We start from the raw sequence: 11,602 nt of genomic DNA, 5'->3' as shown, positions 1-11,602 counted from the left end.
TAAGTTTCATTTGTTGCCTAAAGCCTCAGATTAAAGAATATGTTCACCTTTTAAAATATATAGTCTTTTTTCCATTTTAGGTGTTTGCTTAGTAGTTGTATTCTCGCAGATTCTGTGGGTGCTTTGTGTAGGATGTCTATTAACACTAACATGTCAGAATTCCACTGTAACTTGGTAAATCAAAATAGGACAAAAGAATTCCCTGGTTAAGTTCTGAGTTCCGTATTCAGTAATGTTTCCTCCTTTTTTTTTTTCTATTCTCTTACAGGAAAAATGATATTCATCCAGCATTCCTGAGTAATAAGAATGGGTCCAGATGTACCTCTGCTGAATGATTACAAACAGGAGTTCTTCTTGAAGCGCTTTCCACAGACTGTGCTGGGAGGTCCCCGGTTTAAATTAGGCTATTGTGCCCCTCCTTACATATATGTGAATCAGATTATTCTTTTCTTGATGCCATGGGTTTTGGGAGGAGTAGGAACACTTTTGTACCAACTAGGCATTATGAAAGACTACTATACCGCAGCACTGTCAGGAGGACTCATGTTTGTTACTGCACTTCTTCTTCAGATGACAAATCTATATGCAAAGCAGAGAACAATGACAGTAGAAAGAATTCAAATTCAGAATACCCTAACAGATGAAGACGAGTTTGAATTTTCCAGCTGTGTAGGTTCAGAGACAGTAAAATTTATCATTCCTGGCAAGAAGTATATAATCAACACTGTATTTCATTCCCTTCTGGCAGGGTTATTGTGTGGGTTGGGAACTTGGTATTTGCTGCCAAACAGAATAACCTTGCTATATAGCAACATTGGAGGAACTGTTACAATCTTTGTGTTTGGATGGGTGACTATATGTATAGGAGAGTATTCATTAATCATAAATACAGCTACCGAAACAGCTACTTTCCAAGCACTGGATACCTACGAAATCACTGCTCTGATGAGACCTTTCTATATTTTTGTCTTTATTGCAGTGGATCTTGCACACAGGTAAACCTAATACAGCATTTAGCTAGTTAAAGTAATGGTTACTCTATATATTTTTCATGAGAAAGATGAAATTATTCTTCTCAGGAAAATTTATTTTGAGATTTTAATCAGCTGTGGGAACTCCAAAGAAAGAAGCTAGAAGAGTATATGGTAAAAATTGAGGGTTTACACTGTGCATAAAAGGTTGTTCTTAAATTTATATAGCATTCCACATAAATTAGGAAGAGTGGTTAGAGCAGTTGCTAAGTAAGGGAGAGCTGAAACTATCTTCTATTGTGTCAATTCCAGTATTTTTGTACAAGAACATTTGCATCAACATCCTTTTAAATGATGTATTTTGAAAACACATGTTCCTGACCTATCATCATGGATCTAAACACTGCAAACTTCAGGAGTACTGGATTTATATTCAGATTTCATCCTGGAATATTTTCTAATTTAATCCCTGCAAAGTGATTGCAGAGGGTTTTAAACTACAGGCAAAAAAGGACTATGAATTTGGTTTTAATGAATGGATAAGTGAATGTGAACACTGCTGTACCTTTGTTATATGGATTTTGAACTTAAATTTTTAAATGCAATTGTAATACACAAGAACTATGTCAGTCTACAAATAGGAGACTTTTATATTTCCACTTTTCAGATGAGTGTCTTATCTAAAGTATTTGTAGAATCTCTTAAAGCAAGATGCTTTTAGATTTATTTTACACATTATTTCTCCCTGTTGGGTGATATTTATATCACTTTGTCACATGTACGTATTTTATGGCTGGGGTACTTCGAATGCATTATAAAAAAAAAGCATGTTTGATTTTACTAGTTTTGCACTTGGTGACGCCTTTGTTAATGATTTACCCTACTTGCCTCTTCAGTTATGATATGAGAATTATACACATGGTCTTGGACTCCAAATTCTTCTATGGAGTCTCCTGAGGAGAAAATTCAGGCATTCTTTAAATTCCTGGCAAAACTCCTTTGAGGTTTACTCTATGTATTTATTAACAAGTAGAGAGAAACCAAATATCTTAGCAGTCTGCTTGTAACTTAATTAGCTAGCTGGTGAACTATGTATGACGTACAATTTATGCAGCTTACTAATACCGACCTTTGTATTTTTACAGAAAGATTTTTAATACTTTTATGTAGAAAGTAACATTTTATATTCCTATATATTCTTGGTGTACAGGCAATATGCCAATTCTTTCAGTGTTAAGGCTTACATCTTGGGTCTTGGCCTTGCATAAAGTTTTGTTTTTGTAATTCTGAAAAAAATACTTTGCTTTTTTTTTTTTTTGTTAAACAGTTGAGGTCTTAAAGCCTGTTGACCTTTTCTTTTTGCACAAGTATTTCTTGAGTGTATTATCACAACAGTATCAAAACAAATAGCATACTTGCATCACTTAACTCATCTGCGTAATCTGAAGGCTTCTAATCTATTGAATGAAAAATTAGCCTGTGTTCTGATGTTCTAATTAGTGTATTGCTACCCCAGGCATAAATGCATGTCCTTATTTTTCCTTTTAAAATATACTAGTTGAGGTTTTGTAGATTGAATATGTAATGTTTATACTTCTGGTTTTACTGTAGTAGGTAAACAAAAAAGTCTTCCCACACATCACTTACCTTTTCCTTCACAGAAGTCAAATACATTTTTTCTTTTATCCAGGTTTGCTGTCAACACACCCATTCTAGAACAGACAAACCAGATTTTGCACATCATATTTCTTTTTCTGCCGTTCTTATGGGCAATGGGAATTCTGCCCCCACTTGACGCACTTTTTCTATGGGGAATGGAACAGCTGTTGGAGTTTGGACTAGGAGGTTCACCTGTGTCAAGTAACACAAAGTAAATGTTGTTTATGTAACTATAAAATATATCAGTATTGTTTATAACCTTTTTCTTTTCAAGCAAATCTTTTTTATTTTCTCCTTCACAGGTTATTAGTAATGTTTCTCATTTCTGCTGGAACAGCAATAGCATCGTATTTCATTCCCAGCACTCTCGGTGTGATCCTCTTCATGACTGGATTTGGGTTCATACTGAGTCTTAACCTAAGCGAGATTGGTTTTGCCTTCAAACACACCATGATCAGCCATTTAGCCTCCAGCAAATCTAAAAATATGCACAGAGGTCTTAGAATACAATCCGGGTGGAGGGAATTTATTTTTTATTTGACTGTATTGACATTTGCTCTCATAGAAGCTAGCCTGCTGCATCAATTTGCAGCCTTTTCATCATTTTCCAAAGCCAGTCCTCAGGCTATAGCGAGTTACATTCTGATCATATTACTTGTAATTATGTGGATTCTTAGAGAGATTCAGAGAGTGTACTTGTTTGGAGTCTTCCGAAATCCCTTTTATCCAAAGGATGTCAGGACTGTGACTGTGTTCATGGAGAAGCAAAGAAGGCTAATGAAAGTTGGTGTTGTCAGGAGGATTTTACTAACACTAGGTAGGAATACGCGCTGTCTGTTGTTTGTTAGATGATGCTTGTAGGAAGATTGAAACAACGCTAGAATTACTGTCTGTGCAAGATTCTATGAATGAACTAAGAAAAAAAAAAAGTAGCTGGAAATATTTGTTGATGTTTTGCTGAATTGTGCATTAAGGTCAAAATGGTTCAGAATATTTTGAAAGTGATCAGCATTTTATTCTTTTTTAGGGGTAAACTTAAAAAGTTGAGCTTTTTAAAAGTTCAGCTCAGAAAGCAAGGCCTTTTAAAGGATTTTAGTTATAACATCAGCACTCACTGGAAAAAAATGGCTCTTGTAGATTTTTTTTTTTTTTAAAAGGTACTCAGAAACAAAAGTAAGTCAAGAGTCTTCAAGCTGACTAAATATTTGGTTCTTACAACTTGCTAGTAAAGGGAACAGTCTCCTTTCTTGGAGGTTAAAGACAAATGTATGTACTTTGGGGGAACCAAAATTTGATCTAAATTATTTAATTTCATAAAGAAGCATCGGTTTGGGGAAGTGGATTGATGAGTGCTATTCCCATCTTTATTTTTACTTATTTGAGTATTCTTATTCTCTTGGGAAAACAAAAAAAAACCACACAACAAAAAATGTAATAGCAAGTAACACCTAAGCAGTGACACAAATGTTTGTCATCTTGGGCCATTAGTGCAAATACACTCTTTGATGTCCTGAAGTGTAACACAAAGAGGAGTTTGTAATAATGAAGGGAAGAGTTCTCTCTGAATCCTAAGATTTCCATTCTGCAATAAGACTGCTTACCTATGTAGACTTTAACTATGTTTTTGAAAGGAAATAAATTATTCTTTTATTTCAATTACAGTGTCTCCGTTTGCTATGATAGCATTCCTGTCACTAGACCATTCACTACAAAATCTTCATTCTGTGTCTGTTTGCATTGGATTCACAAGAATATTCAGGATGGTAATTTGAATTTTAAATACGTTAGCCTAAGAAATTCTCTGCTACAAGATTTAAGTATTAAGTTGACTTGGAAGAAATATTCCAGGTCATGAAAGCAGAGATAGATAAATAAATTTTTAAATGTGTGTCTAACATATTTCTATTTTAGGTCTGGCAGAATACAGAAAATGCCCTACTGGACATAGTGGTTGTGTCAATAGCACAAATGTTGGTGTTTAATCCAGACCTCTGGTGGAACAGGAGACTTGATACAGGAATCAGACTCTTGCTGGTAATTGTCATAATGTAAATTTAAGCAGATAGTTGTCACTTAAAGCCTTTGTTTCCTTGCCCTCCCCTATTAGAGAATTACAGAGTCCAGGACAGAAGTTAAAAAACTGTACTAAGGTAAGTGCTCTAATACCAATCAATGATAATCACACCTCATTTTCTTAAAATTATTGTAGATAAGGCAGTTTTGGCAGTGCTGAATATGACGTGATACAGGATACAAATAAACGTGCTTGTTGTATTTATCTTGCAGGTTGGTATCCTACGGGATCGACTGCTTCAGTTTGTCTCAAAGTTGCAGTTTGCTATAGCTATTCTTTTGACGTCATGGACAGAGAAGAAACAGCGTCGTAAATCTACCGCCACCTTAATCACACTCAATGTAGTTTTCTTCCCGATCCTGCTGACCTTCGTTGCCATGTCTGCGCTCCTTTCTTCTCCCTTGCTGCCGCTCTTCACACTACCGGTATTTTTGATAGGGTTTCCTAGGCCTATCCGAAGCTGGCCAGGACCTGTGGGTGCTACAGCGTGTGTTTGCTCCGATACCGTGTACTACCAGCAGATGGTTCCAAGTCTGGCTGTTGCTCTGCAGTCTGCACTAGCAGCCGGTAGCTTGGGTAGGTATGCTAGCAACACTGTGAAGGAATGTAGCTAAATATTTTAGGCAAAAATTATTTTGGTGGAGATTGTAGCATCTGACCTAAACCACATTTCACGGCGTAGGTTAAACCTGATATTCAGAGATTGTTCAACTGAGGAAAAAGTGATTACTTTTATCCTTCCATACATCTCTATTTGTTACATTCTTGTAAGAAAGTAATTCTGGTTTGTTATCTTTAAAATAAGGAGAAACTAAATGGTGATGAAAAAATAACAATCCTAACCTTTTTATACTGAACAAAAAAGGATGGTATGCATTCATCCCACCTAATTGGAGGCAATAAATTGAGGAGTGCTCTTCACAGTCAGTGGGGAGAAGGAGGTATGTCAAACTGCTCTTTGTAGTTGTGTCTGTCTCTGCATCAATCTCGTTACTCAGGATCCAGAAGGTAATTTGACTTTGCTAATTTGTCTATGTTAAGTAGGTATGGTGAATATGGACTGGATGTTTGTAAAATACATGATGTAGCCTAATTAGCAGTAAACAGTTGAGAACAGAACCAGCTGATAAGACTTAATGTCATATCTTGTACGGGCAGTTAGGGTAGGGTCGTAACAGGACTTGCGGTCTTAAAACCTGTGGAAGACATCATGATGTGTATTGCAGAGGTTGAAGAAATGACAAGTCTTTTTCCCAGCTGGAGACAGAATAACTGTTAAAATTGCAAGCTCATTTTCTTGAGAAACAGTCTTTGTTAATAATCAAAAGATCATTGCCCTTAGACAAGAGGCAAATATTTACATAAGCCTCTTAGAAAATGGCTTATGACTGGAAAAAATGGACTAATATTTTAAGACAGCGGAAGTTAACCTTAATCACACTTTTCTGAAGACTATATGCAAGTGCTTTAGTAGGAAACATTTGCTGTACTTCTAGTACTGGTATAGAGAGAGGTATTAAAAAATAAAACTAGGAAGCTTTTTTCCTCTAAAGAAGAGACACACTTCAGTTTGATTACTGCATCACCCTATGTACGTTTTATATGTGTATTAAATAGATTTATTTATATTATATATATTTATATCTATCTGTTATGTATCTGTTCTCTATTTTATATCTATACATATTTCTTTTTTATATATATATTGCCATTGTGACTGAGGTGGCATGTATGCCTCATTAAATAATTTAAAATACTAGTCTTGGGGGGGGGGAAGGTCTCCTTTTTAATGGGAAAATATGTGAATGAATGTCTTCAAGCAAGAAAAAATGTGGTATTCACAGAGGAGTTCAAAACGAAGAGGTACCACTTTGTGTGTCTCTATTTTAATTTAAAACCATACTTTTTTCTATGTAAAGGAGTTTTAGTAGCTTTAACAGCTAGCAAGAAAAGAATTAAAACCTGTGCAAAATGTTAGCAAGAAAATGCACTTCATTAGCTCAGTGGGATAGAAAAGGTTACTTAAATTTTAACTACAGCTTAATGGTTGGTTTCACTGATTTCATCTTACAACGTTCTAAAACTAAAATTCTCTGTGCAAGTGAGTGATCACTTGGACATGAGCGAGAGCAGAAGCAGGTCATAAACTGGCAGCAAATGTCACGCTTAAGAACAGCACCGTTGTATTGGAGAAGCTGACAGTAGGCTATAACTTAGAAGAAATACAAAATAACCACCAGCTGCTAGGAAGTTTGGCATTGCACTTTTTATTGAAATAGGTAGAAGACAGACTAAGTACCATTTTTGGGGGCATAAGTGTCATCTAGTTTTACAGTGAGAGCCAGTGGGATTTTTGAGTCCTGGTTACTTTGATGTGTGATCTGAAGTTGCTCAGGACTTGGATTTTCAAATTCCAGTTTATTTTGTGTGCCTGTATTTTTGGTGATGTCAAACTTAAGGCAGTGGGGTCACATTTATTCCACACACACAGAGGTATTTCAGAAAGGCTACAGATGATTTCCACTGTATCTACTGTTAGTGTTCAATGTGTATGATACTGATTCACAGATCTTTAAAGATTATAAGGTACTCTTGAAAATGTAGATCTTTATCTCTCTGCCTCTATTTATGTATCTGTAAAATGGGTGTGATGTTATGTCATTGGTAAGCTGACACTTGAGCAGAATCCTTTACACTCTGGATTTTGCATCCTAAGGGATATTTTCTAATGATTCTGGAATACAGTCAAGTCCATTTAGGAACTTGTAGTGTAGGTAACAAATCCTATTGAGTTAGATTTTTATTTCTCCCATTAAAAAAAAACCAAACAAAACTTTGTATTCCACAGCAAATAGGGCCATTAAGACACTCATGTGCTAGATGCTGATTCTTTACTGTATTTGGCAATCAAAAGAATTTTAGATCTCCAGGTGACATCAGTGGGAACTGTGCTTTTGGAAATGCAGCCAAAGATGATCTTTAATCATGAAAGTTGTGTCTATAGAGGGAATTGAGGGTGGGGTTGCTTAACCCTGGACCGGTATGAATGTTTTAGTCCTGCAAGTTCTGTGAGGGTTTCCCAGTTTTCTACAGCCTTTTCAAAGATAGCACTACAATTTCAAGACGTAGCTTTACAGCTAGTTCCTTTCAGGTTCCTAGGGTGCTAGTAACCCAGTTTAAACTGATTTTGATGTTGATGCAGAAATATTTTGTGTTTGTAGTTGAATTCCTCAGTTGGCATGTAGAAAAGGTTTTCATCAGCATAATACCACAGTAATACCATAGGTTTTGATTTTCTTTTTTTCTTGTCTAGGTCTGTCTTTACCTGGATCACATTACTTGTGCCGTTTTCAGGATAGACTGATGTGGATATTGGTGCTAGAAAAAGGCTTCACTTACTGCGATGTTAACATTAAGGTACTGGCACACTGAGGACTGACATATTAATGTTTTGAAAACATTTTGCTGTATAACATTTCAACAATGTAACTCATTTACCTGATGTTATGGTCAGTTTTTTAAGATGGGTGTTATTGCTATATTAACTAGTCTTGCAACTGACATGCTTAGCAGATATGAAATTTTTTATCATCTAGCTTGTGACACCACCTCCTTAATAAGCTGGCTAGTAAGATCTGTATGAGGCAAAGATTTATTTTTTTAAGACATAGATCTGTGTCTAATACTGTAGTGAGTGCTGTGCGATTACTGGTATCTCTAGTTAGATTTGTAGGTTCAGTAGTGGAAATATTGACAATGGAGTGTATCTTTATTTGTTCAGAAAAATTTTGATGCGAGAAAACAGCTTGCTAGCATTTAAGGATATGTACTGTGGTGAAGACTAAAACCAAATTGTTTTCATTTATGCTTTAGGGGCTAGAATTGCAGGAAACATCCTGTCATGCTGCTGAAGCTCACAGAGTTGATGAAATTTTTGAAATGGCCTTCGAACATCAGGAGCGCACAAAGATTCTCTCCCCTAATCACCATTTTGGACACATTTTGACTCCTTGTACTGTTCTACCTGTGAGGCTGTATTCCGATGCCAGAAATGTGTTATCTGGAATAATTGACTCTCATGAGAATTTAAAGCACCTGAAAGATGATTTCATTAAAGTGCTTGTATGGATGCTAGTCCAGTATTGTTATAAAAAATCAAAAACATGGGAAAGCCCAGGCAATGCTGACAAGAACAAAAAAGGATCGTTTCCAGAAAATCAGCATAGCAATGCCGTAGAAAGATCCAGGCCCCTGAGGGAAGAAGATAGCTTTAGTGTCTATACAATTGAGGACTGGACTGATGATAGTGATGTTTTTGATCTTGAACCCAGTGGCAGAATGAAAGACAGAAAAGAACCTGGTCAGGTGGGAACTACACCAAAAGTACATCTGTCTGTTCCAGGATCTGTAGAAACACAGAGCCAAGATGTCCCACGAGAAATGTCACCAGAAGATAAATTATACAGAGCTGTTGTGCTTGGGCTTCCTGCTGTAGACAAAGGGAAACAGCAAGAAGTTTTGCCTCAAGTTGAATTTAGTTGTTCTTACTCAGAGCTATTGAGCATCCCTGAAGAATGGAGAACAGCCCCTGTGCCTACTTCCAAAGTCAATGAAATGAAGCAGAGGTTTCCAGAAGAATGGTACTATTTCATTTTGAGTCAACTGGACTTTTTTCATCTGAAAGAAAAGCCTTCCAATTTACTTGAAGACCTTATGAAAGATAAAGCTTTGAAAGACTTATACATCCATGGAGTATTGTCATGTTGTTTTGGTCTGTTTGGACTGGACAACACTGTGCCTGCCCCGAGCCATGTGTTCAGAGCGTACACTGGTGGTATTCCATGGTCTGTTGGTTTGGACTGGCTAACCAGCAAACCGGAGCTATTCCGACTTGCATTGAAAGCATTCAGGTAACAGAAAAATATTCCCTCAGATTATAAAAGTTATATAAAGAGTCCTGTGCTTTGAAAGGAAGTATCACTTCACTAAGAGTAGTCCATGTTAAAACCATATAATTTAAATATATTTGTAACTTCGTCCTATGTAAATATTGCCTGTAACCCCAGGCAGTGAAGACTGTGATACGGAGATTGCTTCCTTCTTCCCTCCCCTGCAGCAGCTGCCTCCAACACTGGAAATCTGTGTTAAGTGGAGGAAAAAACAACCCATTTTCATTGTCTCCATAATCTAAGAGAATTGTGATGGAGTTAAGATGTTTGGCACTTTCCATTATCAGGCAGCGGTAATGGTGTTTGAGATGAATGAAAAATGTTTAAGCTAATGTGTTTTACATCTGGGTGAGCTAAAAGCATACCCGTACTGACTTCTAGTGACTCAGATAGCCAGCAATAACTGGCAAAGTTGCTAGTGCTTGATAACATTTGATGGTGCCTTCCTGCCTTTTCTAGCCTGAAGAGGCTTTCTTCCTCCTGTCTTCTGCTTGCACTACTTACTGTATGGCTTTCTGTACCTTTCAGATACACTTTTAAACTTATGGTTGACAAAGCAAGCCTGACTCCACTTGAGAGCTTCAAAGAGCTGGTTAACTGTCTGGAAGAGTATGAAAATGATTGGTACATTGGACTGGTATCAGATCTTGAGTGGCAGCAAGCAGTTCTTCAGGAAAAGCCATACCTTTTTTCACTGGGGCATGACCCAAACATGGTAAGAAGAAAAATTACTAGTAAGCAACATCAAACTTTGGTTTTCTTTTCCACTACTTTTTTTTTCTTTTAATTGTGTTCCAAAACACGAAGGCTGTGCAACCAAAGTTTCTTTGTACTAGACAGGAGCTGACATCACTGGTGATGAAAATCACAGCACATTGTTCTTCAGATGCAGCAGTATTTCCTGACTATCTTCCTAGATGGAAGAATTGAACTGAGGAGTAGTATGTAGTCCTGAAGCTTGATTTCATGCTTTGTAACCAAAATGCTTGGAGAATGTACTGAATGTTTTGATCTGTTTGTTCTTAAAGGGAATTTACACTGGGAGAGTCCTCACTCTTCAGGAATTGTTAGTACAAGTGGGAAAACTTAATGATGAAGCTGTCCGAGGTCAGTGGGCAAATCTGTCCTGGGAGCTGCTCTATGCTACAAATGATGATGAAGAACGGTACAGCATCCAGGCACACCCAGTTCTTCTGCGAAACCTTACTGTGCAAGCTGCAGACCCACCTCTTGGCTACCCTGTTTATTCATCTGAACTTCTGCATCTGCCTTTGTTCTAGAATGTCAGTACCACTTTTTTTTTTAATTATTATTATTTTGTATTTCCCATCTGCATGTGGGGAATCAAACGTTCATGCTACATTTATACACTACAAATAAGATTTTACTCTCCGAATGGTCTTGGATGGCAGTGCCAAGCCAACGTACATAATTTGCACAGAAGTGGTGCTAGCCAGAACCTTCAGCAGGCAGGAAGTTTTGAACTGTTTTCTTGCTGCTGGAGCACGTGAGACACCGTTCCCTGTGTGGCTGACAAGCCAGGAGATGCTGAAATTCTCTTCTCTGGTTTAGAGAAGAGCAGCATAATTCTGATCATTAACTATTTTTGGTGCATTCTGATTTTTTTTTTTTTTTTTTTTTTCTTTTTAATAGTTGGACAGGTGACTTGCACTGACAGTCAGGTTACAGCTCACTGTAGTACCGTCAACCACAGGGTTGGTAACCAAAGTGTACAGATGACTATTTATATGACTTTTTTATTATTTTTTTATTCTGGCCTTTTTATATTTGACTGAGTTCAGCTGTAGCATTTGTTATAATATATGACTTTAGCTGATCTTCCTTAGTGGTAGTAAGTTATCGGCTATGCTTTAACAAAGTAAGTTGTAAAGGACAATTTTTACCCAAGTACTTGTTTTGGGGGCAAAGAGAATTTATATAAAACAGTG

General features: G+C 36.8%; 1 protein-coding gene across 1 annotated transcript; it reads left to right on the top strand.

Annotated features, from left to right (window-relative positions):
* The first annotated feature begins 270 nt into the window (after nucleotides 1-270).
* Nucleotides 271-10,933, top strand: PCNXL4 (pecanex-like 4 (Drosophila)). Its single transcript, XM_010292345.1, has 10 exons — nucleotides 271-995; nucleotides 2,662-2,841; nucleotides 2,933-3,447; nucleotides 4,293-4,393; nucleotides 4,542-4,664; nucleotides 4,917-5,280; nucleotides 8,018-8,121; nucleotides 8,578-9,614; nucleotides 10,182-10,368; nucleotides 10,682-10,933. Exons 1-10 carry the CDS (start codon nucleotides 307-309, stop codon nucleotides 10,931-10,933), a joined length of 3,552 nt encoding a protein of 1,183 aa, XP_010290647.1. The 5' UTR covers nucleotides 271-306.
* The last annotated feature ends 669 nt before the right edge of the window (nucleotides 10,934-11,602 follow it).

This window comes from Phaethon lepturus, unplaced genomic scaffold (assembly GCF_000687285.1).
Source record: "Phaethon lepturus isolate BGI_N335 unplaced genomic scaffold, ASM68728v1 scaffold28728, whole genome shotgun sequence".
Lineage (NCBI taxonomy): Eukaryota > Metazoa > Chordata > Aves > Phaethontiformes > Phaethontidae > Phaethon > Phaethon lepturus.
The sequence above is the reverse complement of the archived record's forward strand: the minus strand, read 5'-3'. Positions and strand labels throughout refer to the sequence as shown.